Raw genomic sequence first — 19,210 nt, 5'->3', positions numbered from 1 at the left:
AAGAATGATGACTCAAACCTACTGCTGTATTGCAACCTGGGATCTGGAGAGAAAGGTAAGAATTTGGAAGAGATTCGGGGCACAGTAGTTAAATTGCACTGAGACTTGTCCCTTCCCGGTCTCTATCTAGGCAATGATACTGTTGGAAAATGATGCCGTTGTGATAGACAATCCAGGGAAGAATGGGGCTTCTGATAGCTCTTTGGTACTTTCAGTATTTTCTATCAACTGTATCTTTTAGAATTGAACTATGAAAATTGCCCACGTTGGAGTGATTGCAAAAATACAGCTGTCTCAGCGTTCTGGAAGGCGATTTCCCAAAAGGTAAGCAACAAACAATACAGTTCTAGACTGGTGAGACATAGACCTTGAAGATGGCACCCAGTAAATGGATCACAGATCACTTTAGGCATGAGAAGACTGCAAGATTCTTTCCTGAGAAAAAGTTTGCAAGCACATGCAGGCAGATTTTCACATTCGGTACTATGGTGCTTGTGAAGAGTCCATAGGCTTCAGTTGCAAAATCAAGGCTCTTACCTGTTACTTTGGCTGTGGCTGCCTGGAAGTTAGGGCAGCTTCAATCCTTTGATATAGAATGATTAGATTCATTGAATAGCATTATTAGTCTACATTTATAGGTTATTTACTGTGTGCCCAGTTCTTTACATAAATGGAAAGCTTTCATCCCCACAAGAATGCTATGAAGTAAGTCCTATGGGTATCACGTCTTTCTCAGATGGCATTGCTGTCTGTAACATAAGCAGTCTAAAATGTGCCCACCTAGATCTGGGAGTTTATTCCCACTTATCTAACTCAGAACCACAATTTGAGAGAAAAAAATGCCACCTCTTTCACACATTATCTGTCTTCACTTGAAACTACCAGTATATATTTATTTCCCTTGTAAGTTGCTTCTTTGGAAATGATCAAAGGAAAACTTCTTTGTAAGTAGATTGGGGGGAAAAGCATGAAAAAGATTTAAGAAAGAAATGAAAAGAAGTAAAAGAAGAAAAAGTAAAAAACACGAAGTACAAGGTTTTAAATAGATAACTGAGGGGGCAGGTAGGGCAAGTACAACATTATGTATGTAAGTGATTATCATTCAGCCCATTTGTGCTGCTGTAATAAAATATCTGGGCACGGGTGAGACACAGATTCCTCATAATCCGCAGACAGGGAAGTCCAAGGTTAGAACCCAGCAGGCTGGATGAGTAGTGAAGGCTGCCCTCTGGTTCCAAGATAGTGCCTGCTGCTCTGCCCCCACATGGCAGAAGGCAGGAGGGTAAAAATGCCCAGCTGGTTCTCTTGAGCCTTTCTATAAGGACACCAGTCCTATTCGTTTGAGCAGAACACTCATGGCCTAATCCCTTCCTAAGACCCTATCCGATCATGCTATCACAGTGGGTCAAGCTGGAAGCTACAAGCTTCCAGCTTGCAGACGGGGGCAGGTAGGAAGATGAATGCACGGCATGGCTAAACTGTGCATCACATTTGATGCATTTCCTGTGTGACAAGCCATGAGATGTCGTCTCTAAGTCACTCCCATGTATTCCTCCCAAATGGCAGTGTAAGCAGGAGCAAATCCACACAGTAATGGTGAAGAAACCAGGATTCTCAGGTTAAATGACTCAATCAAGTTCAGGGGCTAATACGGAGCAAAGTCTGCCTGTTCCAAAGCAGTGCTCTTTGACTTTGTTTACAGAGTTTGTTTATTTGCTTTATCTTTTAAATGGAAGGTTTGATTTTCTTTAACTCCCTTTTGGTACCAAACTAAAGTACCTCAAGGGGATTCAGGAAAAGGTGAGAAGAGCAGATAGCCTGGGAGTTGAAACTGTGGTCGATTCAGCTGAGTATGGTGGTGTAAGCCTGTAATCTCAGCATTTTGGGAGGCTGAGACAGGAGGATTACAGGTGTGAGCCCAGCCTGGGCAATTTAAGACTTAGAAAGATCCTGTCTGAAAATAAGAAGGAAAAAAATTTTAAAAACTGGGGATGTAGGTTGATGCAAACTCTCTGACTTCAATTGCCTGTATGACAAATAATAACAACCTCTTCCTCAGAAAAAATAACTTGCTCACATTACATTGCCCTCCACTCACTGCGGCCTCAGCCTATGCTTGCTGCAAGTGTGTTCCTCCTTTGGGATGTGGCCTTTGTGCCTTCCAAGGTTTTTGCCTGCTCTTTCCTGGTCTCTACCACAGGTTCTCTGACACCTTGCTTACTCTTGACCTACTCTCTTTCCTCCATTTTTTCCTTCCTTTGATTTCTCTTGGTCAGTCAATCATGCCATATATGAAGGACATGCCACTCAAGGCTGTGAAGGTGAGCAGGAAAACCGGGATCTCAGTTCTCATGAAACTGTTACTACTGATAGCCAAAGTGCGTTAGCTTATCATTACAATGATGTACAGTTAATAATGTGGAGACATGGGAGGTTGTTAGGATTCAGAGAAGGTAGCCTAAGTGTGCTCCAGGAGTACCACAAAACTCCATGCAGAGGGTTCAGGTCTCCCACCTGGCAACATGGCACACAGATGCAAAAGACAAAGGGAGAATGCTCTTCAGCTGAATGGATCTGGGCTGACCAATATTCTCTGTAAAACAAAAGGCTACAACTCCAAAAGCTCATGGCTTTTATTGGTATCAGTCAGGGAGGTGAGTGGAGGTCGAGGCAGATGGGTAGGGAAGAGAAACTTTGAAAGCATTGGCTATAATGAGAAGCACAATTTTGTACTAGGCACAAAGGCCTCCAATTCTCAATGTAACAGAAAGGAAGGTATAATTCTTTCGTGAGTTCCAGGACCTCAGCTGAGAAGTCATCTCATGTCTTAACCTTAGAATCTCAGAAGCTCTTGCTGGAGCCCCCATTCCAGTTTTCAGCAGGGTGCACAATTCTCACGCATGGGCTGTAATGAGACACGTTGGTTTCTCAGCCAGAGAGACTTGATCACATTCTTTTAGCCAATTAAGGGAACATCTGGTATAATGCATTCATCTCTGCATATCTCAGTGGGTAGGGCTGAAGGAGGGATCAGGGAAAGATGGCGGCAAGGGGCTTTGTTTCCCAGGAGAGTGCAGCTGGGCAGTCTCCCACACAGCAGTCCTGGTGTGTCTCCGGGAGGAAACTCTAGATGGTTTTTCCTTGTTCATTTTGTTTCTTCCAGTGCTTAGCAAAGATTTCAGCTAAATGTTGCATGAGGAAATAAAACTCCTTGCTCGACTGTATTCACTCACTCATTCACTCACCCATTCATTCATTCATTCATTTGTTCATCCATTTTCCTTTTCTCTTAGCGCCTGTTCAGGCTTCATGGTCACCTACTCTTGCCCGTCTCCATTTCCATAATGTTCCCATTTCCTTGATCATGAATTGTCCATTTTGTTTATGTTAAATTAAATTCAGTGTTTGCTGTCCATGGTGCTAGGAAAGTACCTTCATTTTCCTCCTTTAAAGATACCACTTTTCCTCTCTTGGACTTCCTTCTCTGAATGTAGCAACCCTGTGAACAATGCCACTGAACTTCATTGTTGGGACACTTATATATTGGAGCAACTGCTTCAAGGACTCTCATGTTTTGAAGCACAATTGCTCCAGTGCTTTGGAACACAGCTCTTTAGACATTGGCATTGCTGTGCCAATTCTCTAGAGGATGCTCTTTCTTAGATGAGCTAATTGTAAGCATCATTGGAGAGGCATCTTCATGGAAAGGGTTTCTAGGATAACTTACTGAGGAATGGTGAGCATTTCTTTCTTTTAAGTTTGCAGAGTCTGCCTGTGGTGAGGTCCATGTGGTGCTCAACGGGTCCTTAGATGAACCATTCAGTAAAAAAAGGTACTTATTTCTTTCAGTCCCTATTTGCAAGTGCTTTGGTATTTCCCTGTTAAGTATTTCATCCCTAGAGAAAATATATACTTTTCATATTTCACATCAATAATATAGATATGGGATATAAAGGCAAAAAAAAGTTTTATAAAGTTTGTCTTTCTGGGTCAGTGCTTTTATGTTTTCTCCTTTATCTTTATCTTTATCTAAAATCCTCTAATTCTCCTAATGGCTGTGACACTGTTTGCAGGTATTACTCTTGGCTTCTGTATTAGTTAGGGCTCTCAGAGGAACAGAATCATTATACAGTACAAGTACAGTTATACCAAGGATTGATTAGGTAGGCTTACAGGCTCAAGAGGTGAAGAGTCCCAGTGGTCATCAGTGGTGGAAGACTCCAGAATGGCCGTCCATGTGCTGCAGAGACAGAGGAGCCAGTGAAGCCCTGGAAGCTCACCTCAGGGTTACTGGTGTGAGTCTGTGTTTGAAAGTTTCAAGGTCTATATTGGAAGGCTGAAGAATGTGGGCTGAAAGCTTTAAAGAAGTGGAAAACTATGTCCACAGGTGACAGCAAAGACTGAAGCTCTTCCAGAGGAAAAGGGGGAGACTTCTTTCCTTTGTTTTATTCCACCCAGTCTACAAGCCTCCTGGCTGATGCCACCCTCATCAGGAGCCAGCTTCCCCTCCTTGGTCTGCATGTCATCCAGCCACAGACACCTCCAAGCCTTTCCTAATCTGCTGTGTGGGTCCTACTCAGGTCAAGCAGACACATCACAATGAACGGTCACAACTGCAGGCTTGGTGTAATTTTCTCAGCTTTCTCTTTTGTTACACTGACACATCCATCCTCCACCTGAGTTTATGCTGTTCTCATGACTGCTCCCGATTCTTCCCATCCATGAATAACTGTCCTGCCTCTTCTATCTTCAAGAAAGTTTGTATCCCAGTTCAGCAGTAAAATTAATACTGGGAACATCCCAAACTGTGCTAGGCTCTTCACCTTCTTCATCTTTGTACAGGTATTTCAGCGAGGCGGAATCCCAGGTTCTTAGGAGGTTTAGTCAGAAGGATTTCAAACTGGAGCCCAGCAGGGGCTGCTTAGTGAGGACCTGTCTCAAAAAAGGAAAAAAGAAAGAAGAGGAGAGGGCTGGGAGTGGTTAAGTGTGAAGACCCTCGATTCAATGCCCAGTACTGAAAAAAAAAAGATTCCAGACATCTTTACATATGATCTGTATTGTGTTAGACAGTGCTAACTCCAAACCCCAGCATATGAACCAGAAGAGGCAATGGTGATAGGGTTCCATGAGATGATGTTAGTGAAAAGTGCTGAGCTCTGCCTGACACAGACACCATTCAGAGAAGGTCAGTGATTCATCTCTCATTTAATCCTCGTCATGGAACCAGCCGCACTCTTGCCTTCATTCTCTGAGCTCCTCCTCTATCTACAGTTTTTATCACATTGATTGTCTGTTGTCCTTGTTCTCTAACTTTTTCCTGATAGGGTTGATGGACTGAGAGATGGAGCATATATGGACTTGTCCTGGGCCCTGTAGGTACCCTGTGTGCTTTGTGAATTTAATATTTAATCCACAAAGAAATATTTGCTCTTGGGCCATCTTCTGACCTTCATCTTCAGTGGTCTTTTGGGTGAAAGCATTAGCATTCAAGGATTTTATACTCAGATATTAGGATCTACATTCTGAGACAGGAAGGACACAGCTGTGAAAAACAAGTGGGAGTTTAGAAATGAGGTCAGAGAAAATCGTGGGCTTCTTGGAGTCTGGTGAGTGTGGGAATCACCTGGGGGCAGTTCTGGTCCCAATTAACTCACCAGGTAGTGAAGGGTTGAGACTTCTTCATTCTAACTACCTTGCTGGAGATCTTCATCTACTGATCTGTGAATCCCTTTGAGTATTAGTCACCTTTTTGTTGCTGTGACCAAATCCCTGAGAAAGTCAACTTAAATGAAACAAAGGTTTGTATTAGCTCATAGTTCCAAAGGATTCCTTCTATGGTGGGCTGGCTCCAAGGCAAAGGCATTGTGATGGGAGGACAATGCAGAGGAAAGCAGCTCAGCCCACAGCAGTCCGGAAGAAGAGTGAAATAGCAAGAAAGCTGGAGAAGAATGAGCCACGAGTCCGATACAGTCCCAAGCTCGCAGTCCCATGACTCGCCTGCACACATCCAGAAGTGTGTCTTACAGATCTCCGAGGCATCACTCATGCCAGTCAATTTGACAATCAAGATGAACCATCACAAGTAGCAAGTATTTAAAAACTCAGTGTGCAGATTAAAAATCTTATCTTGAAAGTCTTTGTTAAGGCTTGCTGTTTGCTGCTGCTGTGCCAGTCTGCCTTGGAACCAACTGAGTATGGACTGAAATCTCCAAAAACTAAACACAGTTTTGTGGCAGGCTGCAGCCCCTCCAGGGGAAGAGCCAGCATCTCCTGAGATCCACTCCATATTGGAACTTAGGACACTGGGAAACCAAGCAAGCAGTTCACCTCCCTGGTAAGCAGCTGTGGTGTGGCAGGCTGCAGCAGCCCCAGGGGGAGAACCACCTGCATCTCCTGAGATCCACGCCATGTTGGAACTTAGGATGCTGGGAAACCAAGCAATCAGCCTGTCTCCCTGTTAAGCAGTAGTGAGCCTACTGGTGCACGGGCTTAGAGTCAAACATCCCACTTCCCCCTTTAGCAAATGGGAACCAGAGATCTGAGCACTTCTTGGGAAGCTGACCATATGCAATATAACAAATAAGGGGATTTGCTTTTACCATCTTTTTGAAAGCAAATATTTTTATTACAGTTCTGCTTTAGTCTGATTAATGGTACTGTTCTATTCAATATTCTGTTTTGATAAGTTCTATAGTGTTCTATACTTCATTTTATTTTGCTATATGTGATTGAGAGAACAACTAATGTGATGATAACAAGATATACTCTGATACCTATTGCTGTTATCCTGGTAACCTGTTGTGAAATTCTGTACCAATTTCACTACACTGTCTCAACTGGCAAAAAAAAAAAAAAAAAAAGAAAAGAAAAAAAAAAGAAAATCTTTGTTAATTCAAGATTGTGTTGAGAGGGAAAAGGTGACACTCTAAGGTAAGTAGGCCAATTCCAAAGTGTAAGTCTGACCAAAGAGTCTAGCCTCACCTGCTGGTCTTTGACAAGAGGTATAGTTGCCCCTAAACTAAAATTTGGGGTTGAGAATACTCTTTGTCTGTTCTATTTTAGCGTTTTTGGAAGTGTGGAAGTTTTTCATTTTGATCCAAAGAAAGTCAATAAATTACAGGCCTGGGTGATTCACGACATCGGACAAACCTACAGGTAAATCTTATTCCTGCAGACCCAGGAAACATTTTTAGGAGTTAGCCCACAAAACAATGCTCTCTCAGAAGAAGATGGTGGGCGCATATTCACTAAACAGACTCCGGCTCAGGAGACGAATGGTACTTTACATTGAGCTCACCCCAAGGAACCTCTTAGTTTTATCTCCACAATGGGCATCTAACCGGCTCCCACCTTCCTCTCCCTGCTGACCCAAAAGCTCTTCAGTATGGACTTGTGCTCCCCCTTTCCACCCCAGGGCTTTGCCTAGGGCCTCCTCTGATGAGGAAACTAAGCAGCCACAGGAGTCATTTGCCACATATTGCTATTTTGACATCTTGTTTCTTCCCCAGGGAGTTATGCGAAAGTTCCTCCCTCAGAGAACTGAAGTCAATTGTGGAGGCACAGAAAATCAAATTTCACTGCAAGGATACTGCAGGTAACTGCTTTCTTTGTGAAGAAACAGCTACATTGCCCTCTGTACGCATCTGACCTTTCCTAATCTCCTCTCAGCTGGGCTGCCTCTTGGGCCTTGATGGTGATCTCTGTCCCTTTGCCAAGCCTGGCTCAGAAGTTTTCCTAGCCAGGGGACTTCATCCGGCCACCTTCTCCCCATCACACTCTCCCCCACTGCCAACCCCCAGCATAGACCCTCTCCTGAGTCTGACTTGGCCTTTAAGGGCCTGTCTGCTGGTTTCCAGAGAGAACGGCCATGCCCAGGGCCAGTGTGTTTTCTGGATTTCAGGGGAGCAGAGGTGTGTTTGGCCAAGACTGATCTCCCACCTTGGGAAATCCTTGCAACTTGGCATAAGCAGGCCTCTTTAGCACGATCTGGGTGTAGACGCCTAATACTTGGTAAGTTGTTCTGTGGCAGTCTATTAACAATTGCCTTTTTTAAATAACAAAGAGATAAAAATTCTTACAAAAATATTTAAAATTACAGACAGTTACAGTATATGTTTTTAAAAGTCACCTGTAACTCTGTTTTCAAAACCAGGACCTCTTCTTTTTTCATCTTTCTTTTTCTTCTCTCTTGGTTTTGTTCTCCCTGTCTGTCTATCTGTCTGTCTGTCTCTCTTTTGCTTTCTTTGTTCCATGTTACATGTTGAACCCAGCCCGACATTCATTTCTAAGTACTTTTGGCCAAGAATATAGGTGGGGACACATGGCTAGAAGCATCTTTGGAGCTTCCTCTATGTATAGTGAAAGAACAAATGTAATATATGCAGAAAAATTCTTCAAAGAATGTGGAAGCAGAACTGCTAGAGTATCTTTTCTGTCTTCTCAAGCCATCAACTGTATCACTAAGGCAGAAGGAGAGATGCAAGGATCTCTCACTAATGACTCATGTTTTCCAAATGCTCCAACACTCAGCTGGCTGCTGCCTGGAAACTGCCAGAAAATCACACTCACAAGTTACAGCCGTTAGATGGGAAGGCAGGATGAGCCAGGGAGGAACTGTAGAGGGGGCTGTCAGTGTGAGTTACCCCAAGTCGTTTTTCATGGAGGATACAGAGCACTCAGAGCCCAGAAGACTGGAGAGTGAAGGGTCTCGCTCACTGAGTCTTCTTTTTCCTGCATTAAACATTAATGGCCAGAAACTTATACATTAAACCCCACTGACCACCTTCACTGATGCTCAGGTGAGCTCATTCGCTGTCTGGGAAGAACATAGAGGAACAGAGGCCTGGACAGACAGTGGCTCCTTCCCAAGCCGACTCTTGGCATTCGGAGCACCAGAACTTGTGGCCTTAGTTGTGGGGATCTGTTAACATCACTGCTTGTTTTCTCCGACCAAGAGGACTGTTGTATTTCGCGTGACTCTTTTGGCCTCCGTGGTGGCATGAAGCGATGATCTGTAGGGGCACTTGTGAGTTGTGCTGCTTTCGGGGACAGGTATTTGTCTCTAGGGAGCCTAAAGTGAATGTTACAGATGTGTGCATAGATTGTAGTCTGGTAATTTCAATCTCTCTATCCCAAATCTCCACCCTACTTGAAACCTTTCATCTGGCTGCCTAGGTATGAGAATTCAATGAACAAACGGAAGTGTAATTACATGTACATAGATTAGATTTCCTGGTGGTACTGATGCTACCCTTAAAGAATCCCACTACCCAGAGAAACACTACTCATATTTGACAGTTCCTTTAGGAACTTTCCTCTCTTTACTTACACACTCTCCTGATAAAATACACACAAAGTTTATTAATATAAGTGTTAAACAGGGAATGAATAGAGGGAACAGTTTGGGGGTTCCCCATAAAAACAGCAAATATCAGCATGTTAATGTCCACTAGTGGGATACAAAAAAAAAAAAAAAAAGAAGAAGAAGAAAGAAAGAAAGACACCCAAAACAGCACCAAATATCCCTCTTCAGGAGTGCACTAATTCTTCTGTTACTTTACAATATACCTTGGGTCCATCCCTCAAAATATACCCAGCATATGAGAGGTGCATGTCTTCTTAGAATGTTGGATGTGAATATTTTCAGATTCATGGAGAGGGAGCACCCAATATGTCAGAAACTATAATCACACACAATTGTATTCTCTTCATTTAATGTAAGGTAAAAATAGCTACAAAAGTCCTAAGTGGCCCAAGAGTCTCCTTCTCCTTGGGAGGGAGAGTTCCTTAAGGAAGAGATGCTCTCTCTGCCTGGAATGAAGTCATGTGGGGAGTCCCAGGTGACCATACTGGTGGGATGGTGAGACCGTGCACTTACAGCCATGGAGCCCAACTCATTGAGACAACTGGCTCCAGGTGATCCCGAGATGGCCCATCCCAAGGGCAGCTGCTGACACTTGTTCCTCACAGAAGTTGCTGCTTCTAAGGTTCTATTCTTCCTCACATGTGGCCAAATGAGCTTTAACTGCAATGTAACGAACACCTCCCCTGCTACCCATCCACCCTAGCTGATTAGCAGCAGCCACTCTGCTACTTGGACGCTGTGGCTCTTTGTATTGTGTCATGGAAAGGATACTCTTTTACCTGGTGGTACTTATCTCGAGTTTGTTCTATGCAAAAGAAGTTGGGTAGCCCAGCATGGTGGTGCACGCCTATAAACCCACGCCCTGCGAAGATGAGGTAAGATTGCAAGTTATGTGTCTGTCACCATGCCTGGGTGACTTAGTGACACTCTGTTTCAAAGTAGAAGAGGAGAGGAAAGGAGAATGGAGGAAGGGAGAATGAAGGGAATGGAATGGAAAGGGAAGAGAAAAAAAGAGGACAGAAGAGAAGAGAAGAGAAGAGAAGAGAAGAGAAGAAGAGAAGAGAAAAGAGAAAAGAGAAGAGAAGAGAAGAGAAGAGAAAAATAGGGGAAGCAGCTTCATGCAAAGTCCTTGGATTGAACCCCTAGTAATGCAAAAGCAAAACCTAATCAAACAAAACCAAGCTAAACTAAGCCAAATCAAACCAAATTTCAACTTCCTCCAAAAAACAAAACAAAACAAAAACCATGCTCCTCTGACAATGGCTTCCAAAAGCTTCTTGCAGGACCCATCACCCTATGCTGCTTCTTGTCCTTTGCCTCAGCAATTCTTCCAGAAGTTTCTGGAGAAGAGAAAGCAAATCATCAATAGAGACTGTGGGTATCCTAGGTTCCAGGGGTGGCTTCTTCCGGCTCTTGGTCATCAGCTGAGGTTGCTGACATCGGTCTGTGACACACAGGAGTCAGAATCCCTTCCTGATGGCCACCTGTTACCATCTGACACTGCTTCTTGGTGCTTATTTCTGTGGCTTTGCAAATGAAACAAAACTAAATAGGGCCACACTTCTTGTTTTCAATACTTGTAATTTAAAAAAAATTTATTTTACTGTAATAACATAACAAAATAATTAGAGAACAACAGTGGTTAATATACCATGTATGATGTTCTTAAAAGAATAACCAAAATATTACTCAGAGCACAGTCACACAAAACAGAGACTCTCTTACAAACAAGAAACAAACAAAAGGACAAAACTTTCTTTTCAATGGATGAAAGAAACCAGTGGTACAAATGTAAAAATATCAGTTATTTTTAAAACAACAAACTAGATAATTTAGGGAGTTATCTGTTCTTATCCTTACTTTCTAATTTATCTATCTTCTATTTTTCCTATGGGTGAGAACCGAATCAAACTTCCCATGAAGTCAACATTTAACTTAACCCCTGAATTTGACTGAGTTGTCATCTAACAGTTTGTGACCAGAATCATGGAAAGAATCAAGTTTGTGTATTGAGGTTCTAATATAGACAGAATCTACCAAAAAATGTATACTTCAGGGAAAAGAAAAACTTGTACAAATATTTTAATATTAAATTTATTGAGACATCGTAAGACTAATACAAGTGACCCTTGGCCTCTACAGTTACAAGAGGTGCTCAGAGTGGAGGCCATTAGCTTCCAGACATTGAGTAATTTTGTGAGTCGCTGAAGAGTTGCACAGTTTTAGGGAGACTGTGCATGTGGACAGATAGTTTCTCATGTAAGAGAATCAACACAGTACTTTAGCTTGTGTCTGACTTCACTTAACTTTCTGTTATCAAGTTGTATCCATTTGCCTACAAATATCTCAAATTTATCTTTCTTTATGGCAGAGTGGTACTGTGCTGTGTGTCAATACCATGAATTTTTTACCCTTTCATCTGCTGGTGGGCACACACCCTGTTTCCAAGAACTCACTGCCATCAATTGTGCTGCCATAGAATGAGTATTTATGCAGCACTGTGACTTTAATTTTGGGGGTGGACATCTAGAAAGGGGGACACCTGGATCAAATGGAATTAATATTTTTAATTGTCTGAGGAATCTTCACACTGATTTCCTAGTGGTGATGATAGTTTTGACTCCTACCAACAGTGAACAAGACTTCGTCATGTCCTTGCCAGCATTGGTTATAACTTGATGCTTTTGTGATAGCCATTTTTTTCTGGGATAAAATGGCATCTCATTGCAGTTTTACATTTCTCTAATGGCCATGATGTCAAACTTTTTTTTCATGTGTTTATTGGTCATTTGTACTTCTTTGGAGAGATATCTATTCATTTCAATTGCTCAATTTTTATTGCATCTTATTTTGGGGGGGGTCTAGTTTTTTTAAGTTCTTTATGTGTTCTTGATAATTAAAATCCTAAAATCTAAATAAATAAAAGACCTAAGTGTTGAGGCAGAAACAATCTGCTGAGAGATAAAATAGATAAAAGACTTGAAAACATGGGCATAGGCAAAGTCTTCCTGAACAGAATCCCAGTGGCACAAGAAATAATCCCAAGAATTAACCGATGGTGTCACATCAAATTAACAAGCGTCTGCACCGCCACCAACAAATTGAGGAGCCAGCCTAGTAATGGGAGAAGTGTCAGCTATGTGTCAGTCAATCTCTGGCACAGTGAGCAGAGGCCTGCGTGTGAGTGCTGTGGTCTTCGTGTCTATTTGTTGCTAAGGAAAGGGCTTCTCTCACTGGCTCATGGGTGAGTAGAAGCATAAACCTGCCATTTCACTTCTTGATCTCTTCTTTTTCCTCCCCTCTCCTAGGCCTGCCAGATTCATTAAATGCATGAAAATCCTAATCATTCGTCTGTGCATTTAAGATCTGAGCTACAGCTGTGTTAGATCTTGGACAGCTTGTGGTACACAAGACTCAGCAACACACCAGTGAGAGCTGCCAGCCTGGGGGAGCCCTCAGTCCAAAAGGACAACACCAGAGACAGAAGCTCTGCTCTCACAGTACTGAGATAGCTTATGTTGTCAGCATAGCTTTTTCTTGTGTTCTGCTAGTATTCAACAAAAAAATTGTGCAAAAATTAGAATGAAAATTTTATATTGGTATTTTTTAACTTTCATGTTTTGCTTTTATGTGCTTTATATGTTGGTACCTTCTTTTCAGCCGTGCTAGGGACTAAACCAGGGTCTCATGCGAGCCACTGCTGTACTACACAGCTACACCCCAGTCCAGCTGGGAGCATCCTTTCTGTAGAAAAATGACCACACCATATTTCTCTGTAACACAAGAAGATGAGGCAAATAAAATGCTCAAACTTTTCAGAAGACAGTAGAATCTACACAACCATCTTTATCTCACGGTCTATTTTTGTGCCCTTCCAAGGCCTAAAGTCACACAATTAGTATCAAGGTAGAAGCTGGATTGGAACTCAGCTCTGTCCAGCTCCAAAATCTGGGGAGTCTCCCCTTCAAGGCACAGAACACTAAGCTAACAGCATGTTATGTCCTCCAGCAAATGTGTGCTAGGTGAAATTAAGCACAATACATTCTAGAATGTGATTTTTCCAGATGACACCAAAACAAATTCATTTTTTCCTCCTCATGTTCAGTGTCTTACAGAGTCAGCTGTCAAAATGTATTTGATACTCATACTGGCTGTTTACATTTTATTCCTCTTTTTTCTTACATTAGTCTTTCTTGAGATCTATTCATTTTATCAGTTTTTAAAAGAATCAACATTTAGCTTTGTTGATTTTTTTTCTATGTACATGCCTTTTGCTCTTTATTTTTAGAAATACAAAAATTTCTTCTAATTCCTCTGAGTGTCTTTACTCAGTTTCTTGAGATAAAAGCTCAGGTATTGAATTTTGAGCCTGTTTTCTGCCCTTTTACACACTTTTTTGGACTATAAATTTTCCTCTGAGCCCTGCGTTAGCTGCAGTTCTTAGATTTCATTGTCTTTTTGGACTATCATTCTGACAGAAGTGTTTTCTGATTTCATTGTTATGAAGACATATTTTTCTGGAGATTTATTATATTTTTTGAAAACAGATGTGTTGAATGAGAATTAATAAATGAAGTAAAATCTTCCTCTAAGAATTTTATTGGTTTGTGGAAAATGGCATAAGTGTGGGGCTCAAATATTTCTGGATTTATATTTTGGAACACCAGTGTGATTCTGAACAAAATACCTAACTTCTCTGAACTTCAGTTTCCTTTTCACTCAAAGATTATGAACTCATCCCCATTAAAATGTGATGAGAAGTTAGGGGGATGACAGAATCAGCAGCCTGCCAAAGAGACGTGTCTGAATGCCCACCCTCGGCCAACCTGGACTCTGGTCTGCCCTCCCTCTGGGCAGTTTTCTTGAGGAACCCTCGAGCTCCTGCCACCATGGTGAAGCCAGGGACTCACAATATGTGAATGTATGGATATGTCACAGTGAAGAACATTAATCTGCTTAATCAAGATGCATGAATAATTCTATGCAGCCTGGGGATGTAGCCTGGAGAATACTCGCCTTGCATACGTGAGGCCCTGGGTTCAACCCCAGCACTGCCCACAGCAACAAAATCCCACAATAATTATGAAAATAATAATAAAAGTTGGTGCCTCTTGTTCTCTTTAAAAGATGAGATGGGTAGAGTAAAAATCAGTTTGTGAGACATCCCTCAAGAAGTCTCTTTTGGTGCATACAGCTTGGGACCTAAAATGAAGTAAACCCGACATACAAATATTATATTTCTGTTATATGAGAAATGCAAACTATACGTTGAAGAGCAAAATAAAAGACAGATAATAGGAAATAGGACATGGATTTGCAAATGAGAAAAGAATCAAGAGACTAAGGGAAGGAGACAAAGATAGGTTTAAAGCCAGATGTGTTGGTACACTCCTGTAATACCAGCCCTTGGGAGGCTTAAGCAGGAGGGTCATTGCAAGTTGGAGACCAGCCTGGTCCACAAAGTGAGTCCAAGGCTAGCTTGAAGTGCATAGTGAGACCCTGTCTCAAAAAGACAAAAAAGAAAAGAAAAGAAACAAACAAAAAATAGATTTAAAATGTGTTATGTGCATGTACAAATTTCCACAACAAAGGCAATCAGTGTGTCTTGCAAACTGGAAAACAAAATCCAGCCTCCAGCACCACATAACCACAAACAGACTCAGTTGAGTGGACAAATTCAGAAACAGTGGAAACTCTACAGGATGTTGGTCCTAAGGGTTTTTTTTTTTTTTTTTTTCCTTCTCCTCCTCCTCTTCTTCTTCATTTTGGTGCCAGGAATCAAACTCAGGACCTTGCACTTGCCAGGCAGTTGCTCTGCCTCTGAGCTGTATCACTGGCCTCTAAGGTTTTCCGCTGGTGCCACAGAGGCCCCCAGGGAGCCAAGGAAATGACTGGAGGCCTGGGGGCTCTTTTCCCCATGCACCTCCTTGTGTGTCTTTGCTACTGTGATGCTTTGTCCCCGCCTCCTTCCTTTCCACACTTCCAACCTGGAGTGTCATTGCCATTGGGCATCTCCAGCCCTAGGGCCCCGCTACCCACGAACAGCACCTGAGGTCTTCTCGCTGGTGACTGCTGCATTTCTGGTTGTTCACATACTTCCCACTTCACCCACAAACTTGCTGCTCTCATTTCCCCATTTGGTTCTTCTTTGCTCTAGAAAGTTCTCTTTCCATCCCTGCTCCCACAAACCATCCTTTCTACCTAAGGTTAGAAATGACTTCAGCCCTAATGTCACCTTTCGTACTTCCTAAGAATCACGCTCTTCCTCTTGCTGTGACTCTTGAAAGTGTCATGTTTGAAACACAGTTGCAAATGCAGTTGTGAAATGTTAGACTTGAATAGTTGAAATGATATACATATATACATCAATAAGTGTGTCTAAATGTGTGTGTATGATTTCTTGTTACAGAAACAAAACAGCACAAAAACAACAGCAAAAATAACCAGTGCCTGTCACTGAAGCATTCAGCAGTATTCTGTAACTCACAAAGCTGTCAAATGTGTTGGCGAAACTCAGTGTGGCTTTGTCTCAGGCGGGTTCTGAGCCTTTCTTAATGCTTAAAACAAGCCCAACCCAGCCCTGATTCCAAGGACACAACACCGCAGGCATTGCTCACTTCTTGGTGGCCTACTTAAAATAACCCCTAAATCTAACCCTGTGTGTCCCGGGGAGACCTACTGTACAGGACTTCTTGGGTCAGTTGTGAAGTGACAAGTAGTTAGCACTGATTTTTATGTAAAATGTGTTTAAAATAAGATTAAAACACGTGTGGAAGACTATCATTTAAAGGTCATTTTATAAATGCGGTTTTAACCCAGTTTTTTTAGTTTGTTTTTCTAAATAATAAAGCAACTGATCTCCTTCTGCTACAAAGAGTCATCATTTTAATATATAAAGAGCCCATCAAGAACTCAGTAGCCTGGTGCTATCCTGAGAAAGTGGCCAGCTGGCTCTCAGCCCCGACACCAATCACAGAAGGCTTTGTGCTGTGTCCCGATAGAACATTTATCGTGATTCTGAGTCACAGAGCTGCACGCTGCCATTCTCGTCCTCTGATCAGAGGGTGAGGAGCATGAGGTGTAAAAATCATAGAAATAAGAGGCAGGTGAGCCATTGAGCAAGTTCACTAACACCTGTGACTTTCTAGTTTGGAAAATGCTGATTACATACAACATGAATTATATAAGCAACATGGTGGTGTATGCCTGTAACCCCAGCACTGCAGGAGGCTGAGGCTGGAGGACCACAGGTTCAAGCCCAGCTTGGGTAACTTAGTGATTTATGGAGACCCTGTTTCAAAATTAATAATTAAAGAGGAGCCTAGGGATGTGGCTCAGGGCAAAATCCCTGGGTTCAATCCCTGATACCAAAAATTATACAAACAATAGAAGAACAAGACTGGTGGAATGTTGGGCTCTGTGCCTAGATCCCCAATCTCCCAAATGGGTGCACAGTGAAGGCCCAAAGGAATGAAACAAGCAGCATGATCTTTAGGGCTGCAGGAGGACTGAGTTCCCCAGCAGGGCTGGTAACTCTGCCAGCCAGCCGACTGATGGGTGGCCCGTATTTAATCAGAACAAGCAGGGAGTGGAGTGGACAATGGAGAAAACCTGAGCAGCATCTTGGAGGGATTCAAGGACCCCTCAGAGCAACAGAGGATGCTGATTAAGGAAAACTATCCAGAAAGTCTCCAGGTGGCCTCAGCTGTGGCCTATTTTGCCACTGAGGTGTCTCCTCATTCTCATTTCAACCATGCCAGGCCACACCACAGCTCTGCATGTGTATTCAGTTTCAATGGCTCCGACACTGTAATCATTCTTTCAAAAATAATTGTCTCCAGGTTTGAAGGAAGAATGAAGAGATATGTTAAACTGTTGCCAAAGGTCATAGGAATTCCTGCCTACTCTGCCCCACGACAGAGTCAGGTAGCTGGAGAGAGCACAGGCTATCTTGCTGGGGTGTCTTATGGGTGGGAGAGGTAAGGGCAGATATCAAGAAGAGTCCAAATTTGTCCCTCCTTGGACACCTGGAAGTACTCACTTTTCCTGTTAGGACATCAAAGAAGGAAGAGTACTGTTTTGCTTTCTAGTAAGAGTTTCAGATTTGAGAATCATACAGGACCCATTTTTGTTCGCCATTAAGGAAATTCATCTCTAGACAGCATGACACAATGACAGCAAAATACGTGATTCTTGGTAAGGGACATGATATGCATCGGCTAAAGCCTTGCTGCAAAATGCAGACCTGCAGAGAGAAAGATCAACATAGATTACATCAGGCACTTCACATGTGGCAGCAGCTGGTGATCTCTGAGACAGTGACACCAGGCAACTTTGGCTGAAAATAAATTTTCTGAAGGCTATCAGGAGCTTGTAGTTCTCCAGGAAGACCAGGGAACTGTTTGGAAGTCAGCCAGCCAAAAGAGCTTCACTCCCAGATATGCCCCTGAACAGGCCAGGTAGAAACATTGTTGCTTGCCCCGTGGACACCTGGCTGTCCCTTTGTCTCTGACGACAGCCACAGCTGTTTCTCAGAATAGAAGCAGGCAACATGGAGAGCGGGCAGTGATAGCATGGCTCCTGGTACTGCCTCCCTTCCTGGGCTGGACTCAAATACACCAATCTCCTTGGTCTGATGAGAGCCTGATGTAAGAAAAATGGTTGAGCAGAGTTCGGTTTCTCTATCTGTGGGACAGGGTGAAAGTGGTGCCCACCTCTGTGTTGTCTTGATGTTAAGAAAGATGACGGGCTGGCAGGGTTCTAGCACTGTTCCTTTTTGGAAAGAGGTTGGAGCGGGTTTTTATCCTTGAGGATAATTTCCCAACAGATCAACTTGGCTTCCTGGAAGTGGAGTACGGGAGAGATTGGCCCCCTGGCTAAGCATCAGCCTCATAAGCTTTGAATCTTTCTGGATGGTTAAGTGGAAAACTGGGACAGGTATCCTCTTGGGACCTTTCCCCAAGAGGAGCCTCCCTGTCCCCAGATCTAAGAATCTAGCATCTGTTATTTTCATCCTTTAAGGCAAAGAAGAGCTCCAGAGCCTCACTTGGCTTTGCCAATCCAATCCTCTGCTCTCCTGACCAGGGCCGACTCCCCTGGTGGTGGTTCCCAGCCCTCCGGGACTCCTTTCTCCTATTTAATAAAGACTGTTCTTAGCCTTTTAGACAGGAGCCTGACATCTGATTATGGGGTTGTGAGGCTACGGCATATCATTGGGTTTTTATTGATGTCATGTCAGGGAGGATTATAAGACAGGATACTGATGTTTAAATCCATTTATAGAAAACTGTGTTTTTGAATCATAACATGGTGTCACTGATTTTCAAGAAAGTCAAGAGAAGCATGGCCAACTTTCAACTCAGCCAAGGAATCTGGGCTTTTTCATTTTCTGAGTCAGTAGAGGTTCTGACCTAAACTCAAACTAATCGTTAAAGACACATAATTGAGAGTTATTTGTTGGGTACGTTGCAAATGTAGGGACTGATACTGTAACAGTATCAGCCTCCTCCCCCAGCCAGTATATTTCAGTTTGTTAGTTGCCCAGGGAACAGTTCTGGTGACAGTTCCTGTTATTTTTATTTCTTAAAAACGGATAGTCACTATGATACATAGCTGGTTACTATATGATGCATACTGTAAGAACCAATCTCCAGTGGTCAAGCCACTCTGCCTCTGTACTTCCTGCTTGCTTATCCCGCATAAGCCCTAGACCATCAGAGATCAGAGCCTCATATTTTAGGAGTGATCCTGATCAGTGTCTGTTGACATAAACAAATCTGCCTCCAAATCCTAGGTGTTGAGCCATAGCAATACAACAAGACATTTGTCAGTTCTTCTGAACTTAAT

The 19,210-nt window shown here is 42.7% G+C and overlaps 1 protein-coding gene across 3 annotated transcripts in view; it reads left to right on the top strand.

The window, feature by feature from the left end:
- Cd38 (CD38 molecule) overlaps positions 1–19,210 on the top strand; it is a 55,966-nt gene that overhangs the window by 14,867 nt on the left and 21,889 nt on the right. For 2 of the 3 annotated variants that reach the window (XR_010040850.1, XM_063230138.1), the window contains exons 4-7: positions 242–324; positions 3,759–3,832; positions 7,063–7,155; positions 7,509–7,594. Coding sequence is in view for 2 of the 3 variants with exons in the window: in XM_063230138.1 (XP_063086208.1) it covers positions 242–324; positions 3,759–3,832; positions 7,063–7,155; positions 7,509–7,594 (336 nt within the window). In the remaining variant the exon portion in view is untranslated. Of the gene's footprint in view, positions 1–241; positions 325–3,758; positions 3,833–7,062; positions 7,156–7,508; positions 7,595–12,672; positions 13,950–19,210 lie in introns of those variants that run through there. The other variant, XM_005001535.4, reaches the window with a different exon arrangement.

Source organism: Cavia porcellus, unplaced genomic scaffold, assembly GCF_034190915.1.
Source record: "Cavia porcellus strain 051 isolate PalLab524CR breed Dunkin Hartley unplaced genomic scaffold, mCavPor4.1 scaffold_18, whole genome shotgun sequence".
Taxonomy (NCBI): domain Eukaryota; kingdom Metazoa; phylum Chordata; class Mammalia; order Rodentia; family Caviidae; genus Cavia; species Cavia porcellus.
The sequence above is the reverse complement of the archived record's forward strand: the minus strand, read 5'-3'. Positions and strand labels throughout refer to the sequence as shown.